General features: G+C 48.0%; 1 protein-coding gene across 2 annotated transcripts in view; it reads left to right on the forward strand.

Annotated features, from left to right (window-relative positions):
• The first annotated feature begins 3,426 nt into the window (after nucleotides 1–3,426).
• Nucleotides 3,427–18,446, forward strand: part of PLXNC1 (plexin C1) — a 159,202-nt gene continuing 144,182 nt past the window's right edge. For both annotated transcript variants that reach the window (XM_005571872.3, XM_045365712.3), the window contains exon 1: nucleotides 3,427–4,886. In XM_005571872.3, coding sequence (XP_005571929.3) covers nucleotides 3,825–4,886 — 1,062 coding nt within the window. In that variant the 5' untranslated portion in view covers nucleotides 3,427–3,824. The remainder of the gene's footprint in view (nucleotides 4,887–18,446) is intronic.

The following is an 18,446-nucleotide window of genomic DNA, read 5'->3' on the forward strand; positions in this document are numbered from 1 at the left end:
AGAATTCACTGACCACCAGAACAAATATTCTCAGTTGCTTTCAATCTCTGCCAGCCAAGTAATGCTACAGACCACTGTCAGATGGGGAAAAAAAAAGAAAATCAGAAAGAAAACTGAAGCACCGATGATAGCCATCTTGTGACTGTGACCAATTGCCTACTGAACAGTTCTTAATGTCCTGGGCCCCAGCAGGAAACCACTGAATCTATAAAGTCCTGTCCACCAGAAATGAGTCTGATTGTGGATGGCCTGGTTAACCCAGATTGCCTTCGGTGCCTGAGGGAGTTGATATTTTCTCATTATGAAGACTTTCCCATCTAGTGAACGCTGCAAATAAAACTGCTCAGAATCGGTCTGAACTGCCTGTTTCCGTGGTAGCAGGCCTCTGTCTGGAGGATAAATCTGCACCATCTTCTTCTTTTTTTTTTTTTTTTTTTTTTTTTTTTTGGGTTTCAGCCAGTTGTGTTACAAGGAGTTCCGAAATGTGCTATAAGTGACACCCAACGAGATGGGCTCGGCCAGTTGGAGAGGAAAGCTTTGTCACCAAGGGGACGTGCACCCCTGGGCCAGATGGCGGTGTCCAAGAGAAAGTGATCAAAGAGATACAGAACCCGCATGCCTAAATATTTATTTCAGTTGTTCGTATTTCCCACACTTTTCAAATGTGAACTTGTGTCCTGAAGGTGGAGCTTTAGTACACAAGAAAATTGGGAAGGGGCAAGCATGTTTGTACAAAATGGGGGTAGAATCAGCAAAGAATGCATTTATATGCTTCCTTGTCGCCTACGTTTTTCATGCCAAAAAGTTAGCACAGATTCTGATTTCTTTCACCGTAGGAGTCTGCATACAATTAAATGGGAGGAAAAAGAAGCCCACTCTTCAGAGTGGGGCTTATGGTCCCAGTAGAATGGCAGGGAACCATAGCCATCAAAGCCATTTATACTTCTTGTGGGTAGTATTTTTAAGATGTTGTTTCTTTTTCAAAATGAAGCGGCAATGAATTGAGTAGTGATCAAAATGCTGCACCACAGAGGATGTTTAATCCAAATAGCTCCCGAGATGGTCTGCGACTGATTGTACCAACTCTACGGGACTTAGAGAAATGACTTGGTTACCAGTGAAGTAAAACTATCTCTGGAATGGAATTGAACTGTTGCTTCTTAGCACATAACGACACTGCCACCGCCGATTCACGGAGCCAGTGAAGGTCACTGAGTTCTGCATCAGTCACAGGAAAACTGTCAAAACACCAGCGCATAAATCCCTTACTATGCTGTGGAGGGGGTCTCTGAGCTTCGGATGAGGTTTTAAAAATATTGATCTTGCCACTTCCAGCGGTGCAAAAATTCTGAAAGCATTCCAGGAGGGCAGGGAGTGGGGGAGCAAGGCCAGATATTTTGGAGTAGGTGAAACATCTGACTTGTCTTGCCTGAGATGTCCCAATTAACACCAACCAGGTACTTCAGGCCTTTCTCCTTCTTCCTCCCTTCTCCTCATGGACACTCCAACACCGTCATCACAGCACAAAGGGTAACCCCATATCTCGTGGGAAGACATTTTCTGCCTCAAACCAGGCAAAGATAATGTTATCCAACTGCAAATGAAAGGCTTACGAATGAAAAGATGACCGCTCTGACTTTAGTGTGTGAGAACCACTGCTGAAATGATAGGATCCTTGAACTTCACGTCTAGAGCAGAAACTTACACTTCTCTTCTGCCTCTCCCTCCACCACACCCTCCTCTCCTTAAGCCTTCCAGAACTCCTGCCATATCACTCAGCACTGGGGAGAACTTGAAGCACTGTTGGAGAAGTTTGAAACCTGCAACCTTCGGCAGGACTCAGCATGGGATAAAAGCCACCTCATTCCTTTCCCTTCCCAAAACAGATTGCATCTAGAGCTGGGGAACTTGGAGGGAAGGAAGAAAGGGGATAGCAGCCGATTGCCCTCCCTGGGGACTCGGGTCTGGAAATAGCCTGGGAAGGAACAGCGATCATTTCCCAACGATCCATAGAGGTCTTCAGCACCCTCCACCCCTATGCGCCTGCTGGCTCACCTGCCAGACTGTAAGGGTGCTGATGGGGCCACCAGCTGCCCCAGGAAGCTGGGAGGCATTTGTGCATCCTCTGGGAAGCCCTATTCCGAGAAATCATGAACCTATTCACCAGTGGGCAATGATTCCCGGTGGAATCACTGGTGGAATTCTTGGTGGCTGTGGGGGCAACCCAGCTGTTATTCACCCTCTGGGTGAGGTGGTGAGACCTCAGGGGGTCCAAAGGATAAAAGTGGGTAATGATGAGACAGATGGAGAGCCTCGAGGGAAATACGGGTACTTGGGTCTAATAGTAGAAGGTAGGGCGGTGGCTGGTTGGTGCATTTAACTTGAGGAACTTTTCAGTCTCACTACAGAGAATGATCTCTGGAGGATTATGGTAATGGCCACAGGTGGCACTTAACTAGAGCAAGGTATGTAAGAGGCGCTGGGGCTAGATAGGGATTCGAATCTCGGCTCTGATATCTACCAGAAGTAGAATGCCAGCACGTTCTATAGCCTTTCCATAATCATTCTCCTGGACTACTAAGTAGGGATGACAATAACAGTCACTAATTAATAGGGCTGTTATGAGAATTATGAATCTTAACCCATATGGTGAATTTACAAGCGCACCTGGCACGTAGTAAGTGCTTGGTAAATGTTAGCCCCGCTCATTAGGTTAGATGGTGAGCAGAACTTTCCAAGTGCTAGGCTTGAGAGCCTGGGACTCTGTTGCCAAGGGAGATTAGAGAACCTTTGCAAATATGGGCGCTCCGGCCCTGGGGATTGTCCAGAACGAGAGTGTGGCGCCTGCCTTTCTGCCACCTCACTCATCCGACCCGGGGAAGCCCACACCCTGTCACAGGGGCGCCTTGGTCCCCGGAGTCTCCGGCTCGGCCACGTATCCCGCGTTCCTCCCCAGGGCCTCCCTCTCGCCTCTCCACACCTGTCAGCCGCCCTCGCTGCAGCCCTGTGGCCCGAGCCCGGGGCCTCCGCTGCAACCCCTTCGCACCCTGGATCCTCGCTCCGCGCGCCTGGCGTATCCCCGACCCGGCTGCTGTCGTAAACAAAACCGGGCGTTGGAGCAGCCCCGCGGGCGGACGGGCGCGGGAACCCGCTCCGTGCGCCGTTAGCGCGCCCCGGGAGCCCCAGGCGAGCCAAGGGGGCGATGGTGGCAGCCGCGGCGGCCGTGGCGGGCGGCTGAGCTTTGTTATGAATAGATGAAAGAGGCCACCTACACAGTAACCCAAATTACGAGACCTCCCTCCTCCCTATCTCACCGAATCAAGAGGGGAGGGGAGATGGGCGTGGAGGGAGGGCGGGCGGGCGGGCAGGAGGCGGAGGGCGGAGGAGGAAGAGGATGAGGAAGGGGGCCAGTTGCATCCCACTTTCACAATGGGAAAGTGAAACGCACAAGCGCACCCAACCTCTCCAGCCCTCCCCGCCCGCCTCGCTCCTCTCCGCCCGTCCCCTCCCTTCCCCTCCGCGCCTCCCCGCGAGCGCCAGCGCTGCACACAGGAACTCTCCGGCGAAGGAGGGCGAGGAGGAAACGGTGCCGAAGCGCGCAGGGCTTGCTGCCGCCGCCGCCGCTGCACAGGCTGCCGGAGCGAGCCCGCCGCGCGCCGCCCTCCCCGCTCTCCTTCCCGGTTGAGCTGCGGGGATGGGGCGGCCGCGGGAGCCGGAGCGCGCGCAGGAACCGCCGCCGCCGCCGCCGCCCGCGTCTCCGTTGCCGCGCGCCTGAGCCGCCGTCGCCGCCGCGCGCCCTGCCCGGGGGCGGCCCCCCCAGCCCCATGGAGGTCTCCCGGAGGAAGGCGCCGCCGCGCCCCCCGCGTCCCGCAGCGCCGCTGCCCCTGCTCGCCTATCTGCTGGCACTGGCGACTCCCGGCCGGGGCGCGGACGAGCCCGTGTGGCGGTCAGAGCAAGCCATCGGAGCCATCGCAGCGAGCCGGGAGGACGGCGTGTTCGTGGCGAGCGGCAGCTGCCTGGACCAGCTGGACTACAGCCTGGAGCACAGCCTCTCGCGCCTGTACCGGGACCAAGCGGGCAACTGCACGGAGCCGGTCTCGCTGGCGCCCCCCGCGCGGCCCCGGCCCGGGAGCAGCTTCAGCAAGCTGCTGCTGCCCTACCGCGAGGGGGCGGCCGGCCTCGGGGGGCTGCTGCTCACCGGCTGGACCTTCGACCGGGGCGCCTGCGAGGTGCGGCCCCTGGGCAACCTGAGCCGCAGCTCCCTGCGCAACGGCACCGAGGTGGTGTCGTGCCACCCGCAGGGCTCGACGGCCGGCGTGGTGTACCGCGCGGGCCAGAACAACCGCTGGTACCTGGCGGTGGCCGCCACCTACGTGCTGCCTGAGCCAGAGACGGCGAGCCGCTGCAACCCCGCGGCATCCGATCACGACACCGCCATCGCGCTCAAGGACACGGAGGGGCGCAGCCTGGCCACGCAGGAGCTGGGCCGCCTCAAGCTGTGCGAGGGCGCGGGCAGCCTGCATTTCGTAGACGCCTTTCTCTGGAACGGCAGCATCTACTTCCCCTACTACCCCTACAACTACACGAGCGGCGCTGCCACCGGCTGGCCCAGCATGGCGCGCATCGCGCAGAGCACCGAGGTGCTGTTCCAGGGCCAGGCGTCCCTCGACTGCGGCCACGGCCACCCCGACGGCCGCCGCCTGCTCCTCTCCTCCAGCCTAGTGGAGGCCCTGGACGTCTGGGCGGGAGTGTTCAGCGCGGCCGCGGGAGAGGGCCAGGAGCGGCGCTCCCCCACCACCACGGCGCTCTGCCTCTTCAGGATGAGTGAGATCCAGGCGCGCGCCAAGAGGGTCAGCTGGGACTTCAAGACGGCCGAGAGCCACTGCGTAAGTCCTGCCCCCGGGGCGCCGCGGGGAGCGCTGCTGCCGGGGAGCAGCAGCCGCCGCCGCCGAGGCAGAACGAGCTGGGGGCGAGCGGCTGGGCGGGGGTAGATCCGGTTGACATTTACCAAGTCTCAGGTTCACACCGCGGGCGGCCGTCCGAAGGCTCCTCTCGGACGGTCCCCGAGACCTGGAGCACGGCCTGAGGTCCCCAAAGGGAGAGCGTAAAAAGGGGGGCGGGGAGGGTTGGAGTTAGACTCAAAACTCTAGTGGCTGCATCCCAGTGCCATCCTTCCCTATCCAAACGGGGACGCTTGTTTGGGGCTGAGTCTCCTCGCGCAGCCCCTCTTTCCCATTCGCTTCTCCAGACTTCTCTGTGCCCCTTCTGTGTAGTCCCAGCGGGCGTGTGGGTCTGACCCTCTTGGTCAACAGTTAACAAACACAGTGCCCTCGGCAGAGAAGCCATTGAACCTAAAGGGCTCCCTGCCACACCCCAGCCTTTGTGGCCCCCTGTCTCCGCCCCCCACCGGCAACGCAAGTGCTGTGGTCTGAAGAGTTGCTAGCCCGCTCAGCGTGGAGAAATGCCAGCCTGCAAAGAGGCTCGCGCTGGAACCGAACCCCCGGCGTGACCCGGTGCGAGGGGGCGGGGCTGTGGCTCTGCTCAGGGTGCGCTGTGGTCGCCAGCCGCTGGGAGAGGCTGGGCGGGAGGTGGCCTTGTGGTAAAAGCCTCATCCTAGAGGGGAGCGCAAGGGAGAGTGTTGGGGGTACTACAGACAGTTTCTGGGCTCCAGATTGCGAGACTAGATGGCGGAACTCAGAGTCACCACCCTTGGGCTGAACCAGGCAAGCGACACAGGTTTCCCCTGGGCTCCCAGGGCAGCCACAGCTTTCATCTTGAGATTGGCATTTCTTTGACTGGAAAATAAAGAGGCAGTTCAAGAGGGTCCAGTTGATGGGGATTATGGGGCCATTGTGCACTTCTCCGGAGGCCGTTTCCCTTCCAAGGCGGCTGGCACATCAACTCCACATATGGCTCCTGAGAGGGGAGCCTGCTGGGAGCCTCCTTTAAAACTGGACAAAAAAATCAAAGCGCAGAAATTAACGGCTACAGGTGTTGCCATTGTTTTGGTACAAAATGAGTCAGAGAGGAAGGGGAGAAGTCACCACTTGGAAAATGTGTTGGTACAGGGGTACGTTGGCTCCCAGGTATATTAATGTGTGTGTAGAAAGACAGCTTCCCCCACCCCCTTCTTTCTCTGCAAAGCACATCTTACCAAATATTAGCCCTATGAGCCAGGGAGAAAAAAATCAGGAGGTCTTTTACAAGGCTTCTTAGGACAGTCACTTGCTGCTTCTTTGCCTGTCAAGCTGTGTGCTGGGACACACACATAATGCCTTCATTTTGTTACTGGTATAATTTTAAAAAATATGTAAAAACAGATATTTGCCTCCTAAATGACTTACCGTTGCCGTACACATATAATTTAATATTTGATTCCTGTCTTTATTAGATCTTTATAATCTAATGGTTTAAGTTTGGTGAAATCATCGTTTCCTACTTCTCTGTTGAAAGACTTGAAAGTACCCCCGAAATATTACTTTGTGTCCAGCTTTAGACACACTTGGTCTCTGGGGTTAATGACAAGCCAGCTCAGAGGCCCACAGCAGGTAATAAGGGTGGAAGTCCAAGCTTGCCATCTGACAGCTGTGTCGATGTGTGGAGCCAAAACATTTCTCTTGACTGCGTCTCTCTACCTATTGGGTCCTGGAAGACTCAGTTCCCTTTCAAACCCAGCCAGCATCTTGAATGCACTCAAAATCCACGTTTTGGCTCAATCAGGTGTTCCTGCTTGTGCCGGGATGGGGAGGGGCAGTGGCAGAGGAAGTCGTGGAGCTGTTTATCCATCTTTACAGGAGCTTCTGCGAGAGAGCTGCCCCTTGGAAATCAAGCAAGGGATAAACACATGCTACCAAAAATCTGGAACTGGAAAAATAAATAATTAAAATGGGTCCCTCCACAGCATTTCTTGCTGCTGCTATTTATCAAGAACTCCCAGTGTGCTCAGAGTTGTGTGTTCTGAAAGACAGGGTCTCTACCCCCTGAGCTTGTCAGCCAAGTTAAATAATATACTCTGGTTCAAACAATAGCATGTCATGGCTGCACAGGTGGGAGCTTGGAGTTTTGCATTTTTTTTTTCATTTAAGTAAATTCCTTGCTGCTAGTATGCATTGAAAAGCCTTAATGGAATTGAATTTCAATAGGAGTTTGAATGAAAAAGGGTGGTAGTTTTGATGAAAAAGCTGACAATTTTCTAACCTATTAAATAGGTAGAGAAGATACTCAATTCAACAAATATTTGTTTGATGGCTGCTAGTGTAAGCAATGCTCTGTGCTGGGTACCACTGATTTTGCCACTGAAAGGACAATAGCAGGTTGCAACCTTGTGTAATGGGGTCATGGGATCGGTGTGCCCCTGGCTGTCACTCAGAAGAATGATGTCATTTGATTGCATTTGTTCTGCATTTTATTTTCAGGTCTCGAATGTGATTTTGAAAAGGCATGCTGAATTACAGGTGCCTAAAACAGGAGCAGGACTTGACACACTCTAGAGGGAACCTCAATAGATTCCAACAGCGATTCCTTTAGAGCAGACACAGTAATTTTAACAGTAATCCACAGGCTGCAAGGCACAAGCGGCTAGATTCGCTTGCCTTCTTTCTCCCTCTCCTCCTAGCTGCCTCTTATTTTCCATCTTCAATCAACCATAGGTAGAAAAGTGATGGGACTGACTGGGTTGTATTTTCCCACTTCCTGGTTCTCTTACCTCTTATCACTGATCCTCCTCCCCTTCAGCTTCTGCTAAGGAGTAATTTATGAGATGCTTGTGCAGTGAGTGTGTACTCAGCTGTTTACACACTGGACGGTTACTTTTTCTGCCTTGCCACCAACTTTGAATCCACTTTCACAATTATAGCAGGTTAACTGCATCTCTCAAATGTGCTAAGGCAACCGATTTCTGTAGACCCTCTCTCTAATAATCTTCTGTGATATTTTTACAGCACTTCCACATGTATTATTTCTTTTGAGCCCCGCATCAAGTCTGAGGTTGATTCTATGAGGATCATCTCATTTTCCAAATGAGGAGGCTAAAGACATTAAGCAACTTGCTCAAGATAGTGAGATAAGTGCCAGAGCCCTCCACCTTTAATCCAGGTCTTCCAATGTCTACATCTCTACTCTTCCCACCACCCCAGGACTTCTCGAACTTTCCCGTGAAGGTCCCCTAATTAAATCGGCAGCAAACAACCTCCCCTAGGATGTGGGGTTGAGGCTAGAGGGTAACCTCAGAAGGCAGTACATGCCTCTAATCTTGGGTTGTGTTTTAGAACTTCATGTGGTCTCTTTCCTTTTTTTCATTCTTTTTTATAACATACCTGTGCTTGGATTAGTATAAAAATGAATGTTTTTAATTATGCACAAGCTAATTAATTTGACTTCCTCCCTTTCTGAACTCTCACTACACCAATGTGATCCATAGAAAGTGTTTGTGTTCGAGTTTGTGGAGTCTGATTGCTCCAGACTTGTTTGGCCACCATTGTTGGGTTCTGGGGTCATTTGTGGTTTAAACATGGCAGCCACCCCTCTGTAGACACTGAAGGTAGCATGTTTTCCTATAGTGTTGGTCCACAGGACTCTAGTTCATTCTAGTTTGTTCTCTAGTTCATTCTACCCTTTTGTAGGGGGACATACCCCCCTTCTTCCACACTTACATAATTCTAAAGCCTGACATAATTTAACTGTCATGCAGACAACCACAGAATGCTCACATGCTGTCCAACAGACAGCAACCCAAGGAACATGTGTGGAGAAGTGACATCCCAGTTGCACTTGGTGATGCAGCCTATTGACCTCAAAATCCACAGTCTTCCTGTGATGTTTATTTATCTTCCAGTTTCTGTTACGATTTTGTCAAGCCATTTTGCAGTCTATAGACTAGATGGTGATTTTACCCTCATATATACATATGATATGCAAAAATGGATTCAAAAAGGACAATTGCAGTGACAGCACCCACTTACAAAGAGGGGGAAAGCAATCATAGCTACTATCTACTGAATAGTTATTATGGCCAGGTTTTGTGTGAAGCAATTTACATGCCTTATTTTCTGTTGATTCTCATTCACCATATGGGGCAAGGACTGTAGTTATCATGATGATTAGAGATGAGAAAAAGTAAGGCCCAGAGAGCTTCTGTTAGGTTCCACAGCTGGAAAATAGCAGAGGATTTAGAACCTGGGTGGTCCAACTCTAGGACCTGAACTTTTAACCACCTTATATGTCTACATTAAGGAGCCCTATCCTATTACTATTAGTAATCATGATGGTGATGATAAGAAAGACATCCAAAGCACATGGCATTTTCTATGGGTCAAGTAGTGCTTATTCTATACACATTAACTCATGAATCCAGAGAATATTGCTATCAAGGAAATGGGATTCCCCACTTATAAATAAAGAAACCAAGGCACGAAGGGTTACATAATTATTACATGCAATAATGTGTACATGTCCACTGCCATGGACAGTCTGTCACCATGGACATTAGGTCCTGGTGTCAACCCTATCCTGTATGGAGCAAGCTAGGCCCTTACAACTGCTATGCTAAGACCAGCCTTTTGTGGACACAGGCATAGGATACAGCAGAGAATCCTTAGTTGTGAGCTGAGTTTCTAGGTTTGCATTGGTGACCACCTGAAGTTCTGACTCTGGCAGGATTGTAGTTTCTTAACTGTGAACTTTTAGACAGTGTTGGTGTTCTGAGCATGCAGTCCTATACATGATCTCAAAGGGTGTTCTCTGTTGAACCCCCCATACCTAGCATAGAACGCAGTATGTAGTTGGGACTTCAGAAATATTTGTTGAATGAATACATGAAGGATCGTAGAGAATCATGTTGGAAATGTTTTCAATACTCAGCAGCAACACTTTCTGGGAGTCTGGTCACCTCACACTCCCTTAACCATTCTCTTTTTCTTAATGCCTGATGTGTCAGGGCCCCTTCCTTCCTTAGTTTTAGGTTACATGGTGTCCTTCACTCCTTCAGCTCTTCCCAGGTACTTCCATTCATTGGAATACCAGGGTTCTGGTGTTGCCGATCAGAATTACTTTTGACCATGGAAACCTAACGTGGTTGGAACTTCTACGGTGTAATTTTTGATTGCCTTTCAACTATGAGAGGAAAGGGCTTTATGCTGTAGGCAGTGGTCCTTAAAGTGTGGACTCTGGCCCAGCAGCGTGCACATCACTTGGGAACTTGCTAGACATGCACACTCTTGGACCCTATACCAGATTTACTAAATCAGAAGCTCTGGAGGTTGAGGTAGGACTGGCAATCTGTATTTTAGAAAGTCCTCAAAGTGATTTGAAGTCATGCTTAAGTTTAAGAACCACTGTTATAAGATAAAACAATTTTCCTTGTATTCCAGCTGAGGCACCTGGGATAGGAACTTGTTGCATTTTTTTTCCTTGCATTTTACTTAGGGCCGTAAAAAGTAGCCAACACATTTTACCACTCTGATATTCCTTATTCCCTCCTTACTGATCAAAGGCAATACCTAGAAAGCCCTTTAAAGAGTTGCCATTTGTGGGCTTAGAGTCTGAGTCTCAAAAACCTATAAACCATAGTTTAATTAACTCCTTCACTCTTGCATGTAACAGTTTATTTGTATTTCACTCCCAGATATGGGGGGATGTCTAGAGTCTTCTGTTGTGCTGTACGCCAGAACCAATTGCACACACCAGACATTCTCTCCAAGGGTCCATTCTTTACAGCATCAATCCTGATACCAATTTCTATCCTAGTCATGTACAATTGGTTGCATGGAATAAAGATCTACTGGAGTAAGCTCAGATAAAGGGATGAGGGATACTGTGGACAGAAACACATGGAATTCCATGGTAATCTAGGAATAAAAGCAATACCGTGTAATGGTTGTATGCACAGTCACTGGAACCAGGGCAATTGGGTCCAAAGTTACCAGTTATCAGTTGTGGGACTATAGACAAATTATTCAACCTTTCTGTGCCTCAGTTTCTTCATCTAGTAGAGATCCTCTTGGTTTCATAGGCTTATTGTCTGGATTCATGAGTTAATAAGTATAGAATGAATACTACTTGACATAGTAAATGTTATGTCTGTGTTTACTATCATCACCATCATTACTACTAATACTGTTATGACGGGCTCCTTGATATGCAGTTGGAAGGTGGTTCCACATTCAAGGCAGCTTAAAGGAGCTCAGTCAGCATCAGCAAATGATGGATGCTCCTTCCTTAGTCTCCCTGTCAACATGACTTAGCCTGGCTGCTTTGCACCATCCTCCTACCAAATGACCTCCTCTGCTTCCTCAAATATCTACTCCCTCCCACCTGAGTATGCCTCGGGCCTGCCTTGATCCCCACTGTCTATCTTCTTTTTTTTTTTTTTTTGAAACACGGTCTCACTCTGTTGCCCAGGCTGGAGTGCAGTGGCACAATCTCGGCTCACTGCAACTACCGCCTCCTGGATTCAAGCAATTCTCCTGCCTCAGCCTCCTGAGTAGCTGGTACCTCAGGCGAGTGCTATCACACCCAGCTAATTGGAGTAAAATCATTTCTTAAACAATATGGTTCCTAGAGGAGAGACACTAGAAACTTTTTTTTTTTTTTTTTTTTTTTTTTAGACAGAGTCTCACCCTGTCACCTAGGCTGGAGTACAGTGGCATGATCATAGCTTATTGCAGCCTCAAACTCTTGGGTTCAAGCAATCCTCCCACCTCAGCTTCCCAAGTAACTGGGATTGCAGGCACACACCACCATGCCAGGCTGATTTTTTTTATTTTTGGTAAAGATGAGGTCTTGCTGCGTTGCCCATGCTGGTCTCAATCTCCTGAGCTAAAGTAGTCCTTCCGAAGTGCTAGGATTATAGGCGTAAGCCAGCACACTTGCCTCCCACTGTACATCTTAACAGCCTGTCACCTTCTGCTTTGGCTACTAACTGGCAATGACTTTCTGTATTATGTAGTCCAAGTTGCCAGGAAAGAGACAGAGTTGAGTCCAGTTCATCTTTCACACCAGCTGATGAGCCCGAGGTCAGTGTAGGGATTTGTCACCCTTGGGGCAGGTGCTGGCCCCTAGTCCAATTAGAAGAGGATCAAACATGCAATTGTCCCCAGCAGGCGCTGCAGGTGGATTCCCTTAGAACAGGATGGCAGAAGAGCCACACCAAGACCAACACCTTGACTACAGTAGCATACGATAGTGTCAAATCTGTCTCCCTTAAAGTTTTTGGATGACCACTCCCTTCCCCAAACATGCGTTGGCACACAGATGATGAAGACCGGGAAACCCCAAAGTCGACCTGGGAACAGTGTGTGGCCAGCATGGGTCTAGCCTGTTTATCAAAGTGGCCCCATGGCAGTGGTTTCTTATTATGTTTTTTATGAAATGTGCTTATCATTTTTCTTAGTTTTAATTTTCTGTCTTGATGAAATGCTAATTTTTATGTGATCACAAAAACAAATAGAACTGTGACATTCATTTTTCAGTTTCAGTGGTTGATTTTCATGTTGGTTGGATTGTCTGTTCAATAGCTAGACATAGGGCTTTCCTTAGAGAAGTTACTAAGGGGATTTGGTGGCATTTCCATCCCACCACCCTGGTCAATGCTGTTATGCAGGGGTCAGCTAACTCTGTAAAGGGCCCGATCATGAATATTTTCGGCTTTGCAGGCTATGTACAGTCTCCACAACTGCTCAATTCCGCTGCTGTAGTGTGAACACAGCCATGAACAATACGTAAATGAGCAGGCAGGGCTGTGTTCCATTAAAACGTTATGGACACCGAAATGTGAATTCCCTGTAATTTTCACTTGTCATGAATTATTCTTTTTTTGATTCTTTTCAACCATTTTAAAATGCAAAAGCTATTCTTAGCTCATGGGCCATTTGAAAAACAGGCAGTAAGCCAGATTTGGCCCACAGGTGGTGGTTTGTTGACTCCTGCTATTATAGAAAGAATGAGAGTAAAACAAACCTTTCCCATACAGTCCGATACTCATGGCAAGAGAGATGTGACCAAAAGCTGCAGTGGAAGTCCCAAAAAGAGGCATTGCACTCAGCCTGGGAGGATTCGGGAGGCTTTAGAGAGGCAATGCTTGAGCTATGTCTTGAAGCTGAGTGGAGAAGGCGGAGAAGGGAGTTCTAGAGGGAAGGTACAGCTTGTGCACAAGCAGGAAGTTGAGTAAGCCTGGGAACCAAAAGAAGCTCACCCTGGCTGTGAAATGTCCAGAAACGAGTGTGCAGGTCCAGATGGTGAAGGGCTTAATGAGATGGGCAAAGGTGGTTGGATTTTATCCTGATGGTTGGTCCTCTAGACTTTCCAAATCTTGCCTTTGAAGTAAATTATCCATTGGAAGCTCCATATGAGAAAAAGATTAGAAAATTATCATTAGGCAGGGAACAGTTGGCACATGCCTGTAATCCCAGCAACTTGGATGGCCAAGGTGGGTGGATCACTTGAGCCCAGGAGTTTTGAGACTAACCTGGGCAATGTAGCAAGACCCCATCTCTACAAAAATAAAAATAAAAATCTTAGCCAGGTGTAGAGGCACATATTTGTAGTCCAGCTACTTGGGAGGCTGAGACAGGAAGATCGCTTGAGCCCAGGAGTTCAAATCCAGCCTGAACAACATAGCACGACCCTGTTGCTTGAGAAAAATTATCATTGACTTGGTTCTCTTTGTAAGACCAATTACCAAGTGCTGGGAACACGGTGGCGTCAGGGGGTGGCGGTGGGGAAGCAGGGGTTGGGAGTTTCCGGAGCCCTACAACTTGCCCCACCCCATCCAGGCCTGTCCCTGAGGCATCTCCAAGGAATTTCTAGAATTCTGCTGAGCAGAGTGTGAAAACCATGGCTAAGGCTGATGGAGTATAACAGCGGGATTATAAACGACACAATCTGAATGTGTTCTAGAAAGATTACTCAGAAGATAAAGTGGCTGCCGTAAGGTTGGAGGCAAAGCACCTTATTAGAAAGACTATCATTTGTTCAAATACTTTCTTGAGCTCCTATTATGTGCCAAGCAGTGTGTGGAGATATTCATATCAGTGGTAAATAGGGCAGACAATAAACATTTAGCAAATTAATAGTTACTTTTACATTAAGATGATAGCTAAAATTTACAGCGCACCTACTGTATGTCATTATTCTAAGCACTTTACCAATATTAACTCATTTAATCCTCACTGTAACTTTACAAAATAGGCTGTATTATTACTTCCATTTTAAAGATAAAGAAACGGAGGCACTTCACTAAGCAGGTGATGTAGCAGAGGCATTTGGGGGTGCGGGTGTTGGGGTAAGTTCTCTTTAGGAGGTCGAATTGACACCAGGAAGATAATAAAGACCAGTTACGGGTTTCCCGTGCAGGACTGGGAGGAGCACTGCTGGCAGACTGGAGGGCACGTGCAAGGACTCAAAGATGGAATAACCTGGTCTTGGTGGTTGTGGAGAGCAAAATGCTAGTGTGGTTGAGGCGAGGGAGGTAGAGGGGAGAGTACGAGGGGAGGAGGCTGGAGAAGGAAGCAGCAGGCCTAGCCTACAGGCCTCCTTGGCAATGGGAAGGAGATTAGATTTTCTTCTCCGAGCACAGGAGAGCCTTTGAAGGGAAGTGAAATGATTGGATTTGAATTCCTAAATAACAGCTGCCCTGTGGGGAATGGATGAGAGATTGGCCACAGTGGAAGAAGGAAAACCTGCAGGAGGCTCTTGCAGTAGTCCAGGCAAGAAATAATGTCACCTTGGCCACGAGCAGTGGTGACAAATATGGAGAGAAACAGATGGATTTTGTTTATTGCAATCATTCAACTGAGGGACGTTGAAGAGCTGAACTGAGGTTGGAGCGGTGGGGATGGAGAGGAGGGATGAAGTGAAATAGGTTTTTAAGACGTGGAGGACCAATCAGAGGACAAGTGTAATTTTTGTTGGTTTTTAGATGCCTTGGGACATCTAGGACGAGTTTCTAAGTAGGGAGCTGGCAATGAAGTTAGGAGTCAGGGATCCGCTCCATACACCTTACAGTGTGCCAGGCCCTTTGTCTGGCCCCACACATCCCTGTTTGTGCTATACATGCACTGATGGGAGTGGCCAGGTCTGGCTCATCTTTCTTTCCTAGGCATCTATCAGGCTGGCTAACACATGGTGAGTGAGCCCTCAGTAAGTGTTTCTGGAACTGGAAAGAAGGTACTCTTCATCTGGTGAAGAAGATAGTGATTATAGCATGGTGAGATGAGTGTGTCCAAGAGGAGTTGACACTGGGGCTCTGTTCGGAGGAAGAGTAAAAGCTGGGCAGCGACAGGGAAGGGTATTTCCTTTTGACTCCCTTCCCAATGAGCCAGGATTCCTCGTCATCCCCTATCTCCCCGCAACCTGATTGAGGAAGTGTGTTACCTAACACACCAGCTGTTCCTGATCATCACCCCTTGGTCTTCTCCTGAGGCTCCTTTCTCCATCATTGACCCCTTTTAAAAATTGGATTCCAAGCGCAAAGCCTTGCTTCTGTGAGGCAATAGAGGAGGAAATAGCCTAGAGCAGCTGGGGGCTGTAGGTGTCACCTAGTGTCAGCCCCCTCACTTAGCAATATCTTTCTTCCTAACCCTGCAAGCTCTTGTGTTGTAGACCTCTAATGCAGCCTGTAGACCCCTTGACAGAATAATGTTTTTTAATGCATAAAATAAAAACATTGGATTGCAAAATAGACACAATATATTAATAAAAACATTGGATTGCAAAATAGATGCAATATATTAATATATCGATCTATCAAAATGTTTTTTCAATTTCAGGTGTAGTAATATATCTTAACACATTCAATAGCAAGATCTAGAGGCAGTAACTACCATAATTTCAAAGGAGAGATGAGCATAAATGATACTTTGAGATATCTGCAACAACTATCAAATAATATGAAAATAGCTGATTTATTTTGGTGACAAAGTCACAGGTTCAGTAAATACTGCTGTGGCCTGAATCCGTGATTAAAGGAAATGCTAAGTTCCAGTTAGAGCTCCCTAGAATAAAGATTTTTTTTTTTCATCCAGTTTCATGGATTCCCTGAATTCTGTTCGTGAACTGTGGATATCAGTGGAGCCCCACTCTAACCATTCATTTCGATTATCAAGTGTTTCAGAAACCAATGACATGAAATGCAAAGTGTTGCATTTTATTTCAAAACTCATTTGATTGGTTTATTTTGACAATAGGGAGTTTGTTCCCATCTGTATTTTACAGATCAAGTACTTGGTCAACAGCAAGTGCTCCATAAATAATAGGTGGATGAGTGGATGGGTGGGTGGATGAGTGGCTGGGTGGGTAGAGAAAACTCAGAAAGGATAAAAGACTGTCTAAACAGTTACAGCTCGTAAGTAATAGAGCTTGAACTTGAAACCACATATTTTTTACTCTAAATCACTTGTTCTTTCTACTCTTCCATGCTACCATCAGCTACTTTTATTTGAAAGAACACAATGATAGGGCGTGTTCTTCAAAATATGCTATTTGAATCATGGGAAAGGACAATCCTATTATTATTTGCTTTGGTCAGAGCACACCTAAAGTACTCTGTTTACTTCTTAGAGGCACATTTTCAGTACACTGAATCTGTTGACTCTTCATGTACTGAGATGGCGAGAGACCCAGAAACTGTCTCTTACAAGCTGTCAATGAGCTATGGATGTGAAATTCAGAGAAGGCCAATTTACATAGTAATGGGAGGTCTAGGGTGGTTTTCTATTGCTCCCCAAAGCAGACACAAGGCCCAGTATTTACAAGGGACAAGTTTTGGCTCAATTAAAGAACTCAGTAATGATTAGGCCTACTTATCAATGTATCATAGTGGCCCGATGAGATATTGACTGAAAGTATTCAAACATTGACTCTGTATTTCTTTATCCCGTCGATAAGCATTTATTGACAACCTACTCCATGTCAGGTGCTGAGGTGGATGCTGCATTCAAAGTGTAGAATACAATACTATTGGAGATAGTCGATCTTATAAAGATAGAGTCTACTGGGAGACAGTGAGTTTTTAAAAACAAGAGTTATTAATAAGTATTTTGAAGGAAATAAATGGAGTGCTACGATTCAGAAGAAAAACTGAGGTAGGAACGGGAAGAGCTATGGTTGTGTGTCTGTGAGTAGGTGACATTCAACTTGAAACCTGACAGATTGAAAAGAACCAGCCTACAAGGGAGTGAAGGGGGGTGGGGCTAGAAGAAGTAGCAAGTGCAAAGGCCCTGAGGCAGACTCTTGTGTCCAAGAGTCTGAAAGAAATCAACTGGACTTGGGGAGCAGAAGCAGAGTGCAGGAGAATAATGGCAAGGAATGGGTGTGAAGACATCATCAGGAACCAGCTCAGGGAGAGCCTGGGGAGGCATATGGATTCAGTTCTCAGCATCATGATGGGAAGCCATTGGAGAATTTTAGTCCAGGGAGTAACAGGACCTGTTTCATATTTGAAACGATCACTTTGGCTACTGGACAGAGAATAGACTGAAGTTAAAAGGGAGACACCAAGATACTCTTGCACTAGATCGGGAGGGGAATGAATGGACGCTTGGGCTGAATACAGCCTGTAGAGATGGAGAAGGTGAATTTGAGATTATTGGGAACTTCAACTGAGATTTTTAATGTATTGGGTGTGGGGAGTGACAGAAAGAGAAGAGTCGAGGGTGATTAGTGGTGTGGTTGACCATGATGGGGAGCAGGGCCAGAGGGAAGAAAAGTCTAGATAACCATTTGTCAGCAACTCTGAAACCATGTCACAGATTTCAGTGGTTCTTAACAGGGGAGGATGACATTTACTTAGGGGATGTTCAGAAATATTGGGGAGGGGACTTTCACAGTAGTCAACATAATGGAGGGCACTACTTTGTGGACAGGAGTCAGGAATGCTAAAAGTCCCACATCACACAGGACAGTTCCCATAATGAGGAGCCATCCCATGTAGAATGCCAGTCATTTCCTCCTGGAAAAGCATTGGTGGACTGAGTCTCTTTCAATTCTAAGAAACTAGGGCCAGGCGCAGTAGCTCACGCCTGTAATGCCCACACTTTGGGAAGCCAAAGTGGGCGGATCATGAAGTCAGGAGTTCAAGACCAGTGTGGCCAACATAGTGAAACCCTGTCTCTACTAAAAATACAAAAATTAGCCAGGCGTCGTGGCACCTGACTGTAGCTACTCGGGAGGCTGAGACAGGAGAATTGCTTGAACCCGGGAGTCGGAGGTTGCAGTGAGCCGAGATCGTGCCACTGCACTCCAGACTGGGCAACACAGTGAGACTCTGTCTTAATTAAAAAAAAAAAAAAAAAGAATCTAGGAAAATGCAGTTTTCACACTCTCTGCCATTCATATCTTTTTTGTGAATTATTTGAGTCAGGTCGTCTTTTTATAAGTGATTAACTGAAATTAGCCATAGGGAGGAGAAGGAGGTTTGGTGGGGGTGGGGAAGGGACATAAAGCAGGAAGAA

This window comes from Macaca fascicularis, chromosome 11, assembly GCF_037993035.2.
Source record: "Macaca fascicularis isolate 582-1 chromosome 11, T2T-MFA8v1.1".
Taxonomy (NCBI): domain Eukaryota; kingdom Metazoa; phylum Chordata; class Mammalia; order Primates; family Cercopithecidae; genus Macaca; species Macaca fascicularis.